The 19,794-nt window shown below is 46.2% G+C and overlaps 1 protein-coding gene across 1 annotated transcript in view; it reads left to right on the top strand.

The window, feature by feature from the left end:
- Positions 1 to 19,794, top strand: part of LOC122932279 (amine oxidase [flavin-containing] B-like) — a 102,510-nt gene that overhangs the window by 20,183 nt on the left and 62,533 nt on the right. The window contains exons 5-6 of the mRNA XM_044286608.1: positions 17,247 to 17,338; positions 18,787 to 18,928. Coding sequence (XP_044142543.1) covers positions 17,247 to 17,338; positions 18,787 to 18,928 — 234 coding nt within the window. The remainder of the gene's footprint in view (positions 1 to 17,246; positions 17,339 to 18,786; positions 18,929 to 19,794) is intronic.

Here is a 19,794-nt window from a genome sequence, read left to right as displayed (position 1 = left end):
CTGGGGTGGTGCCGTTACCGTGGATTGTGGACAGCATAAGGACATCCCTCTTGTCCTTATACCTGACCAGCAACAGGTTTCCACTGGTAAGTGCACGGGTCTCACCCCTGGGGATAGGTACCTGGAGGGGGTAGGCAGGGAGGCCGCGTTGATTTTTCCGCACGGTCCCACAAGCGAACGTGGATCTGGCGGCAAGGGACCTGAACAAGGGAATGCTGGTATAAAAGTTATCCACGTACAAGTGGTAACCCTTATCCAGCAGTGGGTACATAAGGTCCCACACGAGTTTCCCGCTAACACCCAGAGTGGGGGGACATTCTGGGGGTTGAATACGGGAATCTCGCCCCTCGTACACACGAAATTTGTAAGTGTACCCTGAGGTACTCTCACAAATTTTGTATAGCTTCACGCCATACCTCGCCCGCTTTGTGGGAATATATTGGCGGAAACTGAGTCTCCCCTTGAACGCAACGAGAGACTCATCAACCGCGACCTCCCTTCCAGGTACGTAGGCCTGCTGAAATGTGGCCCCAAAGTGATCGATGACCGGCCGTATCTTATACAGCCGGTCATAGGCAGGATCACCTCGGGGTGGACATGCTGCATTATCGGAATAATGCAGACATTTCCGGATGGCCTCAAACCGGGGACGTGTCATGACCATACTGTACAGTGGGGTCTGGTATAGGACGTCCCCACTCCAGTATTGCCTGACACTGGGTTTTTGGACTAGACCCATATGCAGCACGAGGCCCCAAAATGTCCTCATTTCGGCTGCACTGACCGGCGTCCAGCCACCGGGTCTAGACAAAAATGAGCCTGGGTTTTGAGCGACGAACTGTTGGGCGTACAGATTCGTCTGCTCCACCATCAGATTCACCAGTGGGTTACTGAAAAAAAAACTAAAATAGTCTATTTCAGTAAACCCCACTGTGGGAATCTGGATTCCAGGATTGCCAACAAAATCCGGAATCTCAGGCTCAAAGTCCACTGGGGGACACCAGCTAAGTTCATCGGCAGGGGGCTCCGGTGAACTTATTTGGTGGGCCGGGAAACCAGTACGAACCCCAGGGCGGCTCGTACTAGGGTGGGCCACAGGATCCCTAGCATGTGGGGCCCCTGGCTCCGCCTGGCGGCGTCTCCACCGCCTTGGTGGCTCATCGTCATCCGATGATGATGAGGAGGATGCGGATGATAAAAGGAATGTGGGGTCATCCTCATCCTCACTGGGGCTCTCAGAGTCGGAGGCAATCTGGGCATATGCCTCCTCGGCCGAGAACACCCGGCGGGCCATGGGTGTGTGTGCGTGTAGGTGTGCGTGTGTGGCAAACTTTATTATATGTGCGTGTGTGTGGGGGCAACGGGTGTTCGCGTACTAAAAAAGGCAAGAAAAAAAGGGCAAGTGTTAGGAAAAAAAGTTAAACTTGCTGATCAGCGGTACAAGGCTGATCAGCGGTGGGGTGGTGGGGCGCTAACAGTGGGGTGGCGGGCGCTAACAGTGGACGGACGCTAAAAAGTGCCGACCAGTCAGTGCACGCAGAAAAAAAAAAAGGGGGCTGGTGGTGAAGTGGGGGGGGGGGAAGGGGCTGGTGGGGGTGGGGGGGCTGGTGGTGGTGGGGCTGGTGGTGGTGGGGGGCTGGTAGGGGGCTGGTAGGGGGGGGCAAGTGGCAGGGGGGAGGCTGGGGTCTGATAGATGGATCAAAAAAGTTAGGAATAAAAGTTTTTTTTTTTTCTAACTTTTCCCTTCTTTCCCTGCCTCTCCCTCACTGACCCTAACCTACCTGGGTGGCGATGGGTGCAGGAGGGTGATGGATGGCGATTAGGGGGACACAGGAGCTGGTGCTGGACGATGCTGCCGGGTGCTCGTGCAGAACAGGAAGAGGAGGGGAGAGAGGAGCGCAGGAAGTTTGAATCTCGCGCCTCTCTCCCCTGCACCAATCAGCACCCTGGACAGCAGTGTTCAGCACCAGGGCCAGCACCGCCTCCTCAAATCCTCGGACTGCGATTGGTGGTGTATAATTACGCCACCGATCGCAGTCTTTTTCCGGTTCATCGGGTCACAGGACACCCGAATGGACCGGAAACGCAGAAAACCGCAGGTCTGAATTGACCTGCGGTTTTCTGCGATCGCCGATACGGGGGGGGGGGGTCAAATGACCCCCCCCTGCGTTGTTACGGGATGCCGGCTGAATGATTTCAGCCGGCTTCCCGTTGCGATTAACCCCCGCGGCGCCGGAATACCGATTTAAAGTTAGGACGTACCGGTACGCCCTGAGTCCTTAAGGACTCGGGAAATAGGGCGTACCGATACGCCCTGCGTCCTTAAGGGGTTAATAATAACTTTTTTTAATAAAATGTCTATGAAACACAAATGGGGGGTCATTTATTATAGTGGTTTGCTTCTGTTTTTGTCTAATTTGTCCTTGTTTGGACAGACTTATTGTTTTAGCCACATTTACTAATAATGTTGCACCTGTTTGTGAGTCTTTTTAGACTTATTTGACAGTTTCTTAGAGTGGGAAAATTCTGTGTGTGGTTGGTTGTGCAGTGCTTTATTAGGCCTATTTATGCTGGTGTACCTTTTTTAAGTATGAATTTGGTGAAAAACTAGTTTTATTTTTACTCCACTCCACGGGTGTCATAGTTCTGTTCCTCTGAGATGTGTTGAGCTGTGCAACAATTTTATTCAAATACAGTAGTCGGATCATCAGGTAGACGTGCACCTTTTAGCTAACATAAAAACAAGTGTATATCGCTGTGACTATATTTAATATGCAACTTTTCTATGCACATTTACACCTATTTTGTACGCCAATTAACCAACCAGTAGTAGTAATTGAACATGATCCACCCGAACACTGAGGAATACAAAGGCGCCTAATTCATCATCTGAGGTGCGACTCATTATAAATACTGTGCAAAATACTGACAGGAAAATCCACCACAGTGGTCTGATTTCACTCTGCAAAAGAGGCGTACATGATAAATTAACCCCAAGGTGTCTGTAGGCTTCATTCGGCTCCTTTATGTGCCAAATCCGCCCTTTCCATTCTTCTTATCCTATAACGGAGCAGAAGAACAGGAAGGCTGAAGGCTGATGTGAACTTGGCCTAATTTGTTCATTTAGTCTGCATTCTGTGTCACTTTGGTGATGTCTCTTTAGTGCTGTGATCTGCCCTGGTTGTGCATATACAGTATGTCATGTCCTTCTTTGTCCTGTAGTGACAGTGTGAGCATCCTATGTCCATATTACCAAGTTCTGCTGTGTCTGTGTAGTGTCCAAGTTCCTGTAGTCTGAAGTTCGTGTCTCCTAGTGCATGAAGTCAGTGGGAGTCATTTACCAAGACCGTCTTTTTACACTGGTGTTTGTTTCCCCCCTGTGCTGCCAGAGGATTTGCACTTCATGCGCCTAGTCATAAATTAGGCCTACCTCTGGCAGTCAATGCACCTGAAGTAAAAACTACTCCAGACCCTTACTAAAGTAGTTTTTACTCCTCTTTTATGCCTCTTTTCAGGTGTAAAAAATTGTTATTTTGCCAGAGCCATCATCTCAGCCCCGGTCCGGTGCCTGCCATGCCCTCGCAACTCCCAAGTGGCCAGGATGACGTAAAAATCCCTGTGCAACCGAATATTGTCCTATGGATGTTTAAAAAGGTTTTACGTAAAAAACTGGTGTAAAAAATGTTTGTAAATGACCGCCAGGATGTCTGGCTCTTTTGCATTTAGTGTTTGCTTTCCAGTATGTCTTGCTCTTACCAAGTATTAACTGGTTCCTGCAGCACTTGCCTAGTGTGAAGTGGTTCCTTACCGAGTGTGACCGGGTTTTCGCAGCTCCTCCCGAGTGTTAAAATGCTCCTGATCTGTTTGTCTGCCAGGCTCTGTGTTTTCTTTCATGTGTGTGTCACTAGTGTTTTCACTAGTGTCTCTGACCTTAGTAGGACAGCTGCCAATGCCAAGTATACTGGGACCATCCCAGGAGGCATTGGTCTGGTTGCTAACCTGCAGCAAATATTAACAGTAAAATTATGCTGTGTGCCGTTTTTACGTGATTCATCCAAAACAAATCGCAAAAGCATTGGATTCATTTGGCAGACAAATTTTTGGTAAATTTGTTAAATCTGATTAGTTTAGAATCGATTCACTCCTTTCTAATTTCTATGTTTCCATTGTCATCATTACAGGAAATATACACAAGAAACAGGTCTGGGAATTTCTAGCAGCTGTGTGGTAGATGAATCATATTCTGTAGAGAGTTGGTTACATTTCAACTCAATTTGTTATAATGACAATAAGTTCCAGCTGTGCAAACGCAGCTCACTATACTAATTAACCCCTTGAGGATAAAGCCTTTTTTGGCCTTAAGCACAAAGTTTTTTAAATCTGACATTATTTTATGTGGTAAATTTGAGCTGATGATCTTTGGCTTATAATTCTAGAAGCAATTTTTCAATTTTTTAAGAGCATTTCCAAAACCAACTTTATTAAGGTCTAATTCAGTTCTGAAGTGATTTTGAGGGGCTTACATAATAGACACAAACCATAAATGAGCCACTTTAGAAACGACACCCCTCACATTATTCGAAACTGAATTTACAAACCTTGTTAAAGGGGTTGTCTGCTTCTTTTATATTGATGACTTATCCTCAGGATAGATCATCAATATTAGATTGGGCCAACTCCTGGCACCCCCAGTGATCAGCTGTTAGAAGTGAACAGGAAGCAGCCGTCCCATTGAAGTGAATGGGATAGTGTGCTTGTAGTTACACCTGTTCATTGCTACAGTTACGACGGTGAGCAGGTAAACATTGAAGAGAAGGCAGGTCATCAATATAAAAAAAAGCAGACAACCCCTTTAAACCTTTAGGTTTTCCACAGGAATTAAAGAAAACTGGAGGAGATTTTTTTTTTTAAATGGCACATTTATGGCAGATTTTTCATTTTAATTCATTTGTTCCTGTAACACAGCAAGAGATAACGGCAATACAAACCGTGCTCCCTGTTCTTCTCCGGGGCCGCCCTGCATGGTGACCTGACGTTGCACAGCATCAAGTCAGAACCGTGCAATGCAGATAATAGATAAGCCCCGCTTCCCACACCTCCTGCATACTAATGAGCTCGTCCATAATGGAAGCGCTCACTAGTATTTACTGTATAAGACGCACTGCCATTTTTCATGAACTTTTGGGGAAAAAAGTGTGTTTTATAAAATAAAAAATATGGAAACTTGTGCACTATAAAATACAGTACAGGGAGTGCAGAATTATTAGGCAAATGAGTATTTTGCCCACATCATCCTCTTTATGCATGTTGTCTTACTACAAGCTGTATAGGCTCGAAAGCCTACTACCAATTAAGCATATTAGGTGATGTGCATCTCTGTAATGAGAAGGGGTGTGGTCTAATGACATCAACACCCTATATCCGGTGTGCATAATTATTAGGCAACTTCCTTTCCTTTGGCAAAATGGGTCAAAAGAAGGACTTGACAGGCTCAGAAAAGTCAAAAATAGTGAGATATCTTGCAGAGGGATGCAGCACTCTTAAAATTGCAAAGCTTCTGAAGCGTGATCATCGAACAATCAAGCGTTTCATTCAAAATAGTCAACAGGGTCGCAAGAAGCGTGTGGAAAAACCAAGGCGCAAAATAACTGCCCATGAACTGAGAAAAGTCAAGCGTGCAGCTGCCAAGATGCCACTTGCCACCAGTTTGGCCATATTTCAGAGCTGCAACATCACTGGAGTGCCCAAAAGCACAAGGTGTGCAATACTCAGAGACATGGCCAAGGTAAGAAAGGCTGAAAGACGACCACCACTGAACAAGACACACAAGCTGAAACGTCAAGACTGGGCCAAGAAATATCTCAAGACTGATTTTTCTAAGGTTTTATGGACTGATGAAATGAGAGTGAGTCTTGATGGGCCAGATGGCTGGATTGGTAAAGGGCAGAGAGCTCCAGTCCGACTCAGACGCCAGCAAGGTGGAGGTGGAGTACTGGTTTGGGCTGGTATCATCAAAGATGAGCTTGTGGGGCCTTTTTGGGTTGAGGATGGAGTCAAGCTCAACTCCCAGTCCTACTGCCAGTTTCTGGAAGACACCTTCTTCAAGCAGTGGTACAGGAAGAAGTCTGCATCCTTCAAGAAAAACATGATTTTCATGCAGGACAATGCTCCATCACACGCGTCCAAGTACTCCACAGCGTGGCTGGCAAGAAAGGGTATAAAAGAAGAAAATCTAATGACATGGCCTCCTTGTTCACCTGATCTGAACCCCATTGAGAACCTGTGGTACATCATCAAATGTGAGATTTACAAGGAGGGAAAACAGTACACCTCTCTGAACAGTGTCTGGGAGGCTGTGGTTGCTGCTGCACGCAATGTTGATGGTGAACAGATCAAAACACTGACAGAATCCATGGATGGCAGGCTTTTGAGTGTCCTTGCAAAGAAAGGTGGCTATATTGGTCACTGATTTGTTTTTGTTTTGTTTTTGAATGTCAGAAATGTATATTTGTGAATGTTGAGATGTTATATTGGTTTCACTGGTAAAAATAAATAATTGAAATGGGTATATATTTGTTTTTTGTTAAGTTGCCTAATAATTATGCACAGTAATAGTCACCTGCACACACAGATATCCCCCTAAAATAGCTAAAACTAAAAACAAACTAAAAACTACTTCCAAAAATATTCAGCTTTGATATTAATGAGTTTTTTGGGTTCATTGAGAACATGGTTGTTGTTCAATAATAAAATTAATCCTCAAAAATACAACTTGCCTAATAATTCTGCACTCCCTGTATATGCTAAGCATATTTGTGACATACCATATAGGCATAAAATAAAGTAATGCACCAAGTAGGCTAAAAAAAAATGTGGCACACCAGTTAAGACCAAAAAAATTGAAGCACCAATTAGGTAACATGTGCACTATAAAATACTGTATATGCTAACTAGTCTACTACTATTACCTTTTTTCTTTAACTTTTTGTAGTTTTGTACAGAAAAATGAGAAAGTAAAAGGGGAAGGGATCATAAGTGATCTCAGATCAAAATCGGCCCAAACAACAAGGCTGATCAAGCCACGCAGCATGGCCTAGTCAGCCCATAGATGCAGGATAAATGAAAGAGCTACACAGGAGCTGAAGGGGCTGCCTGGATGGGGCTAAGGTATTAGGGATTATTGCTGTTTGGGGTGAAGGATGGGGGTTGGTGTCGGCTCACAAAGACAGGGTGTGGGAATGGTTGCTGTGGGTTATCACCTCATGGCTCTAAGACAGCAGTCGTCTGGCAATGGGAAGATCTGAAGAGGTAAGGGGGTGATCAATGAATAGATTTTTTATTTTATTTTTTATCACAATGGCCGCAACACTGTTATTCTGAGCTCACGCTCTTATCGCCTCACACAGGAATGAGGCGGTTAGATCACGGGCTCAAAAGAAAACCAACCTATTTTCATAGCAGGTAACAGTGATAGTCAGCTGTTCATGACATAGTCCATGACTGGATTGTCATTTGTCACTGTGAATAATGACAGCTTGAAGTCATGCTTGTAATGAACCTGAACCATGAACAGTGTCCTGGGAATTTAATCTAAACTGGTCTTTACACTACGCATTGTCTCCTGTGGAGTGACGGCATTGTGTAATTACAAGTATTCGCACCATTCACTTCATCTTGGAAGTGCAGTGTAGTGAACATGAAGTAACACAAGCTTGGAGTGCCACTTCCTCTTCAAAAAGCTGATCGTCCATGGTGCCGGGTGTTGGACGCCCTTTAGTGTTGATCGAGCATCAAAGTGCTCGGGTGTTCGGGTGCTCTAGCACAATGGAAGTCAATGGGAGAACCCGAACATTAAACCAGGCACCCCCTGCTCTGAAGAGGGGAGGGTGTCTGGTTCACATGAAAAGGTCAGAAATTGATGGAAACACCACTGAAATAGTTCAGGAACAGCATGGGTAGGATGTCTGAAAGCATCTTGGACTCCCAGGTCGCTGCTGGGAATGATGTTATCTGAGTAGTACGCCAATTTTACAGATTGACAATAATACGCACAAAACCGAAGATAAAATAGATTTTAGAGGAAAAATTGTTAGGAAACATTCTTTCCTGTATATTTACTTGTATATAAAGTGCAAGTGCTGCCAAAAATTACATGGAAGAGACACTCCGATAAAACCTGTATATCACATCATTGAGAGCCTCATTCACATTGTGGTACAATTGTTCAGGTAGGGGGACTCCTACACTCATAAAGCCTATGCACTAAGTGAAAGGGCTTTCAAAAATGACAAGGAACCAACACTCCAATACACCCTTTAATACACATAAAGGAGGGCATCATACACCCATGAAAAATGATGATTGATGGCCGGCTGGTGACCCTCAAAAACATTAGGCGCAAGGGCCTGCTGGTGACCCGCTAAAACATTACGGGTGAGGGCCTGCTGCTGAGCTGACCATCTAAAACATTAAGGGCGAGTGCCTGCTGCTGATCTGAGCATTGGAAAAATTATGGGTGAGTGCCTACTGCTTAGCTAACCATTGACAAAATCTTGGAGAGGGCCTGCTGGTAAGCTGACCCTGTAAAACATTATATGTGAGGGCCTGCTGTGAGCTGACCCTCTAAAAGAATGTAGGTGAGGGCCTGCTGGTGAGCTAACCCTGTAAAACATTATGTTTGAGGGCCTGCTGCTGAGCTGACTCTCAAAAACATTATATGCGAGGGCCTGCAGGTGAGCTAACCCTCTAAAATATTGTAGGTGAGGGCCTGCTTGTGAGCTGACCCTGTAAAACATTATGGTTGAGGGCCTACAGGTGAGCAGACCCTCTAAAAGATTGTAGGTGAGGGCCTGCTTGTGAGCTGACCCTCTAAAACATTACATGCAAGGGCCTGCAGGTGAGATGACCCTCTAAAAGATTGTAGGTGAGGGCCTGCTGGTGAGCTGACCCTCTAAAACATTACATGCGAGAGCTTGCAGGTGAACTGACCCTCTAAAATATAGTAGGTGAGGGCCTTCTGGTGAGCTGACCCTCTAAAACATTATATGCGAGGGCCTGTAGGTGAGCTGACCCTCTAAAAGATTGTAGGTGAGGGCCTGCTGGTGAGATGACCCTCTAAAACATTATATGCGAGGGCCTGCAGGTGAGCTGACCCTCTACAACATTAGAAGCGAGGGCAGACTAATAAGCATGTTAATATGATTGAAGAGGAGGCGGACGAGAAAAGGAAGATTGAACCATATACCCTTTTTTGTGGTGGAAGGGGTGCATGGGAATACAGTGTATTCAGTACATTATAAAAAACACAGTTAAAGTGTCTTTATGTTCAGCCGCTTTCCTCTGGTTGAGTAGAGAAGTCAGGGGCAATCCAGTCCTTGTTCATTGTTATAAGAGTAAACCTGTCAGCATTTTCAGTTGACAGGCGGATGGGCCTATCAGTTATTATGCCCCCAGCAGCACTAAATACCCTCTCTAACACAAAACGCTGGTGGCAGGGCAGGCCAGCACCTCCAAGTGTAGAGCGCCAGTTCGTGCCACGTGTCCAGATTAGACACCTAGTAGTTGTAAGGCACAGAAGGATCATTGAGGACGCTGACACGGTCTGCTACGTACTCCATCACCATCTTCCAAATTTTTTTCCTCCTTGTGACACTAGGCCGTGAATCAGGGTGAGGGTGCTGGCGAGTTGTCATAAAACTGTCCCAGGCTTTGGAGAGTGTTGCCCTGACACTGTTGGAACTTCTGTGTGTTCCCCTCGTCTCTCCTCCTCAGTTGCCCAAGAAACTTTGTACAGTTCTCTGCCGCCAGCGCTGGAAATATTTGGAGCAATTTTTCCACAAGGACCTTCTGGTATTGCACCATTTTGCTCATCCTCTCCACCACAGGAATGAGAGATGAGAAGTTCTCTTTGTAGCGGGGGTCGAGAAGGGTGAACGACCAGTAATCGGTGTTGTCCAAAATGCGTAAAACGCGTGGGTCACGGGAAAGGCAGCTTAACATAAAGTCCCAATAGGCAAGACTTCGCTGTCATCATCAGGAGGATGACTCTCAATCTCTTCATCGTCTTCCTCCTCTTCTGCCCATCCACGCTGAACAGATGGAATTAAACTTCCATGGGTACTGCCCTCTGCAGTGGAGGCAACCGTCTCCTGCTCCTCATCATCATCATCCAATTTGCGCTGAGAAGACGAACTGAGGGTGGTCTGGCTATTACCCTGTGTAATGTCTTCCCCCATTTCCACCTCTTCCACATGCAAAGCGTCTGCATTAATTTTGAGCAGCGAGCGTTTGAGTAGACACAGCAGTGGGATGGTGACGCTGATAATGGCATCATCGCCGCTCACTATCTGTATTGATTCCTCAAACTTTCCTAAAACATCACAGAGGTCAGACATCTATGCCCACTCCTCGCTTGTGAAGAGCGGAAGCTGACTGGAAAGGCGACAACCATGTTGCAGCTGCTATTCCACTACTGCCCTCTGCTGCTCACAAATCCTGGCCAGCATGTGCAACGTTGAGTTCCAGCGCGTGCTCACGTTGCACAGAAGTCGGTGAGCTGGCAATTGTAAGTACTGCTGCAGTGTTGACAGACCGGCGGAAACTGTCGATGACTTGCGGAAATGGGCATACACGAGGCACACTTTTACCAGTAGCTCAGGCAAATTGGGGTAGGTTTTGAGAAACTGCTGAACCACTACGTTGAAGACTTGGGCTAGGCATGGGATGTGTGTGAGCTTGCCGTGCTCCAAAGCCGCCACCAAGTTACGGCCATTATCAGACACAACCATGCCTGGTTCTAGGTTGAGTGGCGAGAGCCACAGCTCAGTCTGGTCTTTTATCCCCTGCCACATCTCTGTGGCGGTGTTCTGTTTGTTACCCAAGCAGATTAGCTTAAGCACGGCATGTTAACGCTTCCCCACTGCAGTGCTACACTGCTTCCAGCTACCGACTGATGGCTGACTGGCGCTGCACGCGGATAATTCGGAGGTGGAAGTAGAGGTGGAGGCAGAGGAGGAGAAGCGGGGTTTGGAGCCACTAATGTAGGTGCTGGCGGAAACCCTGATCGACGTAGGGCCCGCAATTTTTGGTGTCGGTAGTAACTGTGCCATCTAAGGGTACGACTCGCTCCCGGCCTCCACAACGTTCACCTAGTGTGCCCTTAGAGAAATGTAGCGTCCCTGGCTGAATGCATTTGTACATGTGTCCGTGGTTAAGTGAACCTTCCCAGTAACTGCGTTGGTTAAGGCACGGGTGATGTTACGGGACACATGCTGGTGTAAGGTGGGCACGGCACACTGTGTGAAAAATAGTGGCGGCAGGGGACTGCGTAACGAGGGATGGTCGCCAACATCAGGCTGCAGAAGACCCCAGTGTCCACAAGCCTAAATGGCAACATTTCCAGGGCCAGTAATTTGGAAGGTTGCACGTTGAGCGCTATGGCCTGTGGGTGGGTGGCTGGGTATTTGCGCTTGCGTTCCTGGGGTAAGGACATTTGTGCAGGGAGGAGACTTGAGCATTGTGCTCGAGCACATGCAGTATTCGGCCAAATACCGCCATGTGCCGAGCATCGCATGCTCGATCAACACTAACGCCGATCAGATATTAATTTGATTTTTTTTTCTTTACATAGTGTGACATAGCAAGGGGTTTTGTTTGGGAAGGCAGCCATTTTCCTCCCAACATCGGTGGCTGGGCTGATTTCCAGCCAGGTGAGATCCTTTAAATAGGCAGCTGGGCTCAGATCGAAGTCTCTGTCTTGGGATCTGAGGCATGGTGCCGTACTAGAGGCCCGAGAGCCGCATGCAGGGAAACAGGCCACATAAAGCTTGTTGTGGGCGCTTAAAGAACCTGCTAACAAGGTGACTGTTTTTGTGCTTTGGACTTTCCTTTGTGTGAATGAAAACTAAGACTGTCAATGTTGCATTTTTTTTTTTCTCCAGTGTGAATAAACACTAAAGTTTTGTTTTTACAAACTGTTTCTTTTGCCTCTGTTCTGCGTCCGCTTACCCTGCCTACCATAGCAAATCCTCACAATTGGTAGCTTGGAGCAGGCACACGCAGTGAGGCTGGCGTATACGCGAAATATTTTTTTCGGGTACGGCTGGATGTCCTGGATTAAACCAGCTAAATTTAAACCTGTGTCATGTGATAAATTGGAGGCTGTAATAAAAGCTCTCGTGGAGGCTAATCAACACCAGCAAGAAACAAACCAGCTGCTGCTACAACACGTGATGGCTTTACAGACGGCAGGAGCGTCCCAGAGTGTCCATGATGTCTGGAAAGCGGTCCGTGCGGCGATCCCCATGATGACCCTATCAGATGTCGTTAAAATTTATCTGGCAATGTATGAGAAGGTGGCTACAAGGGAGAATCTACCCCGAGATCAGTGGGCTGAGGTCGTCGCTGTGTTCCTGACATCCGATTCCCATCGGGTGTATTTCGACTTGCCAGATGACCAAGCGGCCGACTATCAGAGAGTCAAGGGTGAGATTCTGGCAAGACAGAGGGTGAATGTGTTGGTCCGGGCCCAGCGGGTGCATCAGTGGGGGTTTAAGCCGGCTGAGACCCCAGTATTATAACTTGCTTAATCTCTTGCAAACGTGGCTACAGACTGACGTGCTGAGCCCACTGCTATGCTGGACCATCTGGTGGCTATGTTCTGGAGGGCTTTGCCACCCCCTCTCCAGCAAATGATCTGCCAGGTCTCTCCAGGTAATGCTCGCGAGATGGTCGACCTGGTGGAGGCTATGAGGCTACCCGGAATCTACAGGGGGGTTCTTTTGGGAGGGAGATAGTCAAAATCCATAACTCTCCACCCCAGACCTGGCGATTTGAACCCACCCGGGATGTGCCCCCTGTGGACCCAGCTCCGATAGTCTGCTGGCGGTGTCGGGAGCCTGGCCATTTAAAAGCTCTCTGTCCACATCAGGTGAAACTTATGGACACAAACTATTGCTTCCGCCAGTCGTTATATGCTAGGAAACTGTGTGCAGCAGGTGCCCCAGAGACTCTGAATCACCTGTGCCAGGTGGATGTGGGAGACACTCCAGCGGAGGCTCTGTTGGACTCAGGTCTGGTGACCGGTTACTTGGTCTGGTGACCCTGGTAAGGGTTCCCCTGGTACGGACCACTGAGTATAATGGCCGGAAAGTTGGAGTCATGTGTATTCATGGAGACTTAAAAGACTACCCCACTGCTATGGTGTCTCTATCTACGGTTGCCAACTGGTGGACCCACAAGGTGGCTGTCGCCACCAATCTGCACTATGAACTTATAATAGGGAGAGACTTCCCAGCACTGTGGTCTGCTAAGAGAGAGACTGATACCCATTAAACATGGGTAACCCTAGCAGAGTGGCCCGGCTCAGGGGGGAGACCAGAACCCTGGGAACCTGAGTCTGAAGGGCCAGCGGTTGGGGTGACCGCCACTTTGGTGGAAGAGGGGAAGACAACCCTGCTAAGTGTGATGGTGGGAGACACGGAGGACTAGCCGCTGGGTCCTGAGCTGGCAGACCTCAATGTCCCCGGGGATAATTTTGGTACTGCCCAACACCGGGACCCAACCCTATCCCGAGCCTGGGAAAATATATTAATAGTAGATGGTGAACCACAACAACCAGGGGCAGAGTCGGTGTTCCCCCGTTTTGTGGTTCATCATGGTATGTTATACCGGGTAAACCAGCTGCGAGGTGAGTCCATTGAACAGTTGGTGGTGCCCCAGGCTTATCGCAAACTCGTGTTAGAGTTAGCCCACCAGCATGTACTCGGTGTCATTTGGGAATGCAGAAGACACAGGACTGTATACTGCAATGGTTTTACTGGCCCAGTGTGTTTAAGGAGGTGGAAGAATTCTGTAAGTCTTGCCCGACCTGCCAGGCAACTAGCCCCCAGCACCTTTTCCGCAGTCCCTTGCTATCTCTCCAAATCATCGAGGTGCCGTTTGAGCGAATTGCTATGGACCTCCTAGGCCCAGTACCGAAGTCTGCTAGAGGACACCAACACATCTTGGTCGTTCTAGACTACGCCACTCGGTAATCCGGAGGCGGTGCCACTGCGACATATATCGGCAAAGCTTATAGCTAAGGAGCAAATGGAGTTGTTCTCTCGAGTGGGGCTACCTAAAGAGGTTCTGACTGACCAGGGGACCCCTTTTATGTCCAAGGTCATGAGGGAACTCTATAAGTTGCTGCATATCAGACAGTTACGGACGTCCATGTACCATCCGCAAATGGACGGTCTGGTGGAAAGGTTTAACAAAACTCTAAAAACCATGTTAAAAAAAGTGGTGTCGAAAGATGGGAAGGATTGGGATCTTCTTCTGCCCTATCTCATGTTCGCTGTGCGAGATGTACCCCGGGCCTCTACTGGGTTCTCGCCCTTCGAATTGCTTTATGGCAGACATCCTCGTGGTCTGTTGGACGTGGCCAAAGAGGCATGGGAACAGCAACCCACTCTGCATAAAAGTGTCTTGGAGTATGCAATAAAGATGCAACAGTGGATAGAGACCATTTTGCCTCTTGTCAGGGAGCATATGGAGGCCTCTCAGCGAGCCCAGATTCGGATCTATAATCGGCAGGCTCGGGTCCGGAAGTTTAACCCGGGTGATCAGGTTTTGGTTCTGGTACCGACAGTGGACAGTAAGTTTCTAGCTAGATGGCAGGGGCCCTACGAGGTACTCGAGAAAGTTGGAGAGGTAAATTACAAGGTACACCAGCCGGGGCGGCGGAAGCCGGAGCGGTTTAACATGTTAATTTACTTAAACCTTGGAAAGATCGGGAGACCTGTACTGAAGACATCCCACGGCCTGGGTTTCTAGGGGAAGAGGTTCCGGCTGCTATGTCTGAGTCCAGGGAAGCGGTTGCCACAGTAAAAATTGCTGACAACCACTCCTCTAAATAGGCTCAGGAGACCAGGGAGTTCATTAGTCGGAACACGGATGTGTTTTTAGACCTACCTGGACACACTTCCGGAATCCAGCATGACATTGTCACTGAGCCTCAGGCAAAAGTCCGGTTAAAGCCATACCGGGTACCCGAGGCTCGGCGACGAGCCATTTCGGAGGAAGTGCAGCTAATGTTACAGCTAGACGTCATTGATGAGTCTAAAAGTGAGTGGGCCGGTCCTATAGTCTTAATACCCAAGACAGACGGGACGTTACGATTTTGTAACGATTTTCGTAAGCTGAACAAAATATCTAAATTCGATGCATATCCCATGCCTCAGGTGGATGAGCTTATTGAAAGGTTAGGCCAAGCCCGGTATTTTTTGGACCTCACCAAAGGGTACTGGCAGGTACCCTTGACGGAGGCTGCCAAGGAGAAAACTGCCTTCATTACACCAGAGTGGTTGTACCAATTTAAGGTATTACCCTTAGGTCTGTATGGTGCCCCTGCCACTTTTCAACATCTAATGGACATTGTGCTTCGTCTACATCGGTGATATGCCTCAGCTTATCTGGATGATATTGTCATTCACAGTACCGACTGGGAAAGTCACCTGCCCAAAGTACAGGCCATAGTGGACTCCCTTCAAAAGGCTGGTCTAACAGCTAACCCCCAAAAATTTGCGATAGGGTTAGAGGAGACCAAATACCTAGGGTATGTCATTGGGCACGGAGTCATCAAACCCCAAGCAAACAAAATAGAGGCGATAAGGAATTTGCCATGACCTGTCACCCCTAGGCAAGTAAAGTTGTTCTTGGGAATGGTGGGCTTTTATATGAGGTTCATTCCCCATTTTACCACTTTAGCAGCTCCATTGACAGGACTCTTGAAGGGACCAAAGTCCGTGATGGTCCGCTGGAATGACCAGGCGGAAGAGGCTTTCTCCGCTTTGAAGTCGGCCCTGTGTGGGTCCCCGGTTTTGGTGACGCCTGACTTCAAAAGGGAGTTTATAGTATAGACCGATGCCTCCGAAGTAGGCCTTGGTGCGGTACTGTCTCAGGAAGTCAACGGGGAGGAGCATCCCGTTGTCTTCCTCAGCCGTAAGATCGCTCCAGCTGAGACACGGTACAGTATAGTGGAGAGAGAGTGCCTGGCCATCAAGTGGGCGCTCGAGTCTCTCCGCTATTATCTGTTGGGTTTTAGCAGCACCTGGTCCTTTAAATAGGCTGCTGAGCTCAGATCAAAGTCTCTTTGGGACAGGAACCTACACTAAATACTGCCTTCTCTGGTGGTATATTGGCCTCCATTTATTTCAGGGAATGCAGGTTCCAAATTCATGCTGATCTCGACGTGGTCACATCTCCAGAAGTGCAGTGCCCCCAGGAAAAGACAGCTCAGATACCGTGGTCGCAATTGACCAAGGCATCTCAGAGGTTAAAAGATCTGCGTTATCAGATAAGGTGGATATCAGGAATGGATTAAAGCAATTATCCCACAAATGTAAAACTCTTTTTTAGTCACTTACTTTATCTGCTTTTCTGGAGGAGTTTCTTCTCTTTCTGTGGGCGGGCATAAAATGACTGGGCCGCACAGCAAATATTTGAATGGGCCCCCTCCCCAACAACTTATTTGTACTCCCCTCCTCCTATGCAATCCCACAGTGGCTAGTTAAGATCGCTCTCTCAGACCAGGCCGAGCAGCTGCTTCGTACGTTTCAAACACAAATATATTGTACATTATGTCACTGTATATACTGTCACTGTATACAATGTCATTGTATAATACTGTTGAGGGGGCCCTGACAATAAAATCTCTTAGTCATCCTCCTGGTTGGGGCCGTAGCAGCCACTTTCACTGCTTCGACTATAGCTAAGCCCCTGCATATGGTATGTAATGCCACCATAATTTCCTTCTCCACTGGATCACCTTGCAGGATAACAGGCTGAACTGGATGGACGTACAGCATGTCTTTTTTCAGCCTAATAAATTATGTTACTATATTACCGTCTAAAGAGATATAGCTATATACTTCAATGAATTTAGACTTAGAGATGAATAAATGAAAGGTGTATGGAGCACTTCACCTATCTTTCTGTTAGATTACTATGCTGGCACTGAGGGGAAGGAAAGGGACAGGGAAGCTACAGTAGTGAGCATGTTAGTCCACCACTAAATGCAGGAAAGGGTGGACCAGAGAGAAAAACAGCAGGAGGTACTAACAAAGAAGAAAATATAATGCTAATATGAAAAACGGAATCATTTTATTGAATGTAATCTGCAATAATACTTCATTTGAAATGCCCCTTTTCTTGCATGGTAATGCTTTTTGTGTGATAATGCCTTTAAATGGGGAAATTCTGGTTAGATTCCTGCAGATTCACCATGGAAAGCTCCTCATGCTAAAGACTGGGACAAAATGTCAATGAAAGAATTCATACACAAAGTATGCTGGACAAAGTAAGTAGTTATAAACTGTGCATAAAACACTGTAGGAAACAAGAAAAATGATCTTTGCTTTGTGAAACATTACAGTGTACACTATAGCTAAATGACTCGTCAGCTCTACGTCTTCTGTATTTACAGAAGACCAGTACAAAGGGGCAGAAAAAATGTTTGCATCTGTAGTTCTATATCATATCTATCATTTGGGAACAGTATGTACAGGATTATGAATGTGTGTTTTGGTGAAAGCTGCTGGTCATAGACTCCAGAGCATTGACCCTAAATGGGTTATCCAGAATTTGATATTGATGGCCTATCTTTAGCATAGATCATCAATATCAGATCGGTGGGGGTCCGACTCCCGACGATCAGCTGTTTGAAGAGGCTGCTGCTCTCACTGGGTTTCACAGCTTACCAAACACAGTGCTGTACATTCTATGGCAGCTGTGCTTGGCATTGTGACCGATGTACTATGACATCAATGGCCTAGAAGGAGGCCTAAGTGCTCAGGAAACGCCGTGGCCTCTTCGAACAGCTGATTGGTGGGAGTGCCAGGAGTTGGACCCCAGCCAATTTATTGATGATCTACCCTGAGGATAAGCCATTAATATCACATTTCCAGATAACCTCTTTATATATATTTGAAGAGAGTCCTGCTTTGATTGTGTCTATGAATACTAAATTGCATACAACTTCATTAAACAACTATTACCTCTGAACTACTTCATCTTTGAATATAGAAGGAAAGCTTCAGTTCATGTCCTTTATTCGCTTACATTTTTCTTGGTAATATGAATATATAAATTAAAGGGATTCTGTCACCAGTGACCTCCCTGCTTGCTTGCATAGACACTTGCATAGACAAGTTGCTGTGGTTTACTTGATTAAAATGCAGTTTTTCTTTTGTTCATCTGAGGCTTCTTTCCCGAGTTATAATACTTTTTCCTTAATATTCAGATTAGATCTTTTGTGCATTGCTCTTGCTGCTCACAAGCTCCACTCATTTCTGTGGCCAGCCCCTCCCTGGTTGCTTTGATTGACTGGGTCAGGCAGTGGCAAAATAGCAAAGGAGGGTCTGGCCACAGACATTAGTAGAGCTTGGGTGCAACAAGAGCAATTGTAACGCCCTTATTGCACCAAGGGCCTAATCTGCATATTAAGAAAAAAATATCATAACTTGGGAAACAAAGCCTCAGATCAACAAAAGAAAAACAATGTTTACATCAGGTGAATCTCTGTTTTTTGTCTATGCAGCTGGATAGAGAGGTCACTGGTGACAGATTTCCTTTAAGAATGGGTTTACTTTGGTTTTGGAATATCTGCAGCTTTCCTATAGATCTAGGGAGTAAATCTGATTTTGTGCATATACTTACAGTACAAATACATTTAATTGCAAAGACATTCTTTTTGTGCTCATTAAATTTATATTAAATTTTATTTGTCATTTGTACTTATTTGAACAGTGCAGGAAGGAGGTTTGCAGAGTTGGTTGTGAATTTGGTTGTTACGGCAGAGACACAGCAGGTTTCCACACTGTGGTTCCTCTGGTATGTAAAGATCTGTGGTGGAACTACAAGGACTTTCTCAACTGACAATGGTGGGCAGGTAAATGCATTACTGTTGTATACTTTTTTATGTGCATAAAAAAAAAATACATTATTAGGGTGGGTTCGCACTAGCGCTATAACATTACGTTATAGGTCCAGTTTATAACAGAATATAATGGAATAACCAGATGGAATTCAAAACGGAAGCCTTTAAGAGGCATTCCATTTTGCTCCGTCCCAATAAAAGTCTATGGGCAAGCATAACGGATCCGTCTGGTTTCCTGTCAACAGGACTTTGTTTCGGTCCTGCATAACGGACACTAGACTCCTCCGTTAGGACGGAGCAAAACAGAATGCCTCTTAAAGGCTTCTATTTTGCATTCCCTCTGGCCATTCTGTTATATTCCATAAACTGAACCTATAATGGAATGCCATAACGCTAGTGCGAACCCACCCTTAGATGTTTACAGATAGCTTACAATACAAACATAAGATAACATATCAACAACAAGTGACTCTATCAGGGTATCTATATAAAGGGCTGAGAGCCTTACATGAGAAAAAGAGGAAAAAAAGCCTAGCATTGCATCCAGCTTTGCATTCCCAAAATATAAATTTTCATTCATTTGTTCATGTCATAGAATGTACCCATGTGCAACATAATGGTCACAAAACTAGACACAGCAGAGGCAACCAACAGATTCAAAAAAATAAGATTTGGCATCCAGAGTTTATTATAAATGTAAAGTTTTCATGATATACTAAGAATGACCATGGGTATGAATCACATTTATGAGATGATTAGTACAGTTAATAAGATTTTTAAGTAAGAAAACAGGAACAAGATTTTTTTTTTTTTTATCAGACAGCAATTGGGATCAATGATGGTGGCAGCAGGTGCCAATGATGTGTTCTGTCAACTGC

This window comes from Bufo gargarizans, chromosome 3 (genome assembly GCF_014858855.1).
Source record: "Bufo gargarizans isolate SCDJY-AF-19 chromosome 3, ASM1485885v1, whole genome shotgun sequence".
Classification (NCBI taxonomy): domain Eukaryota; kingdom Metazoa; phylum Chordata; class Amphibia; order Anura; family Bufonidae; genus Bufo; species Bufo gargarizans.
Note: the sequence above shows the minus strand (reverse complement) of the source record. Positions and strands in the feature narration are given on the sequence as shown.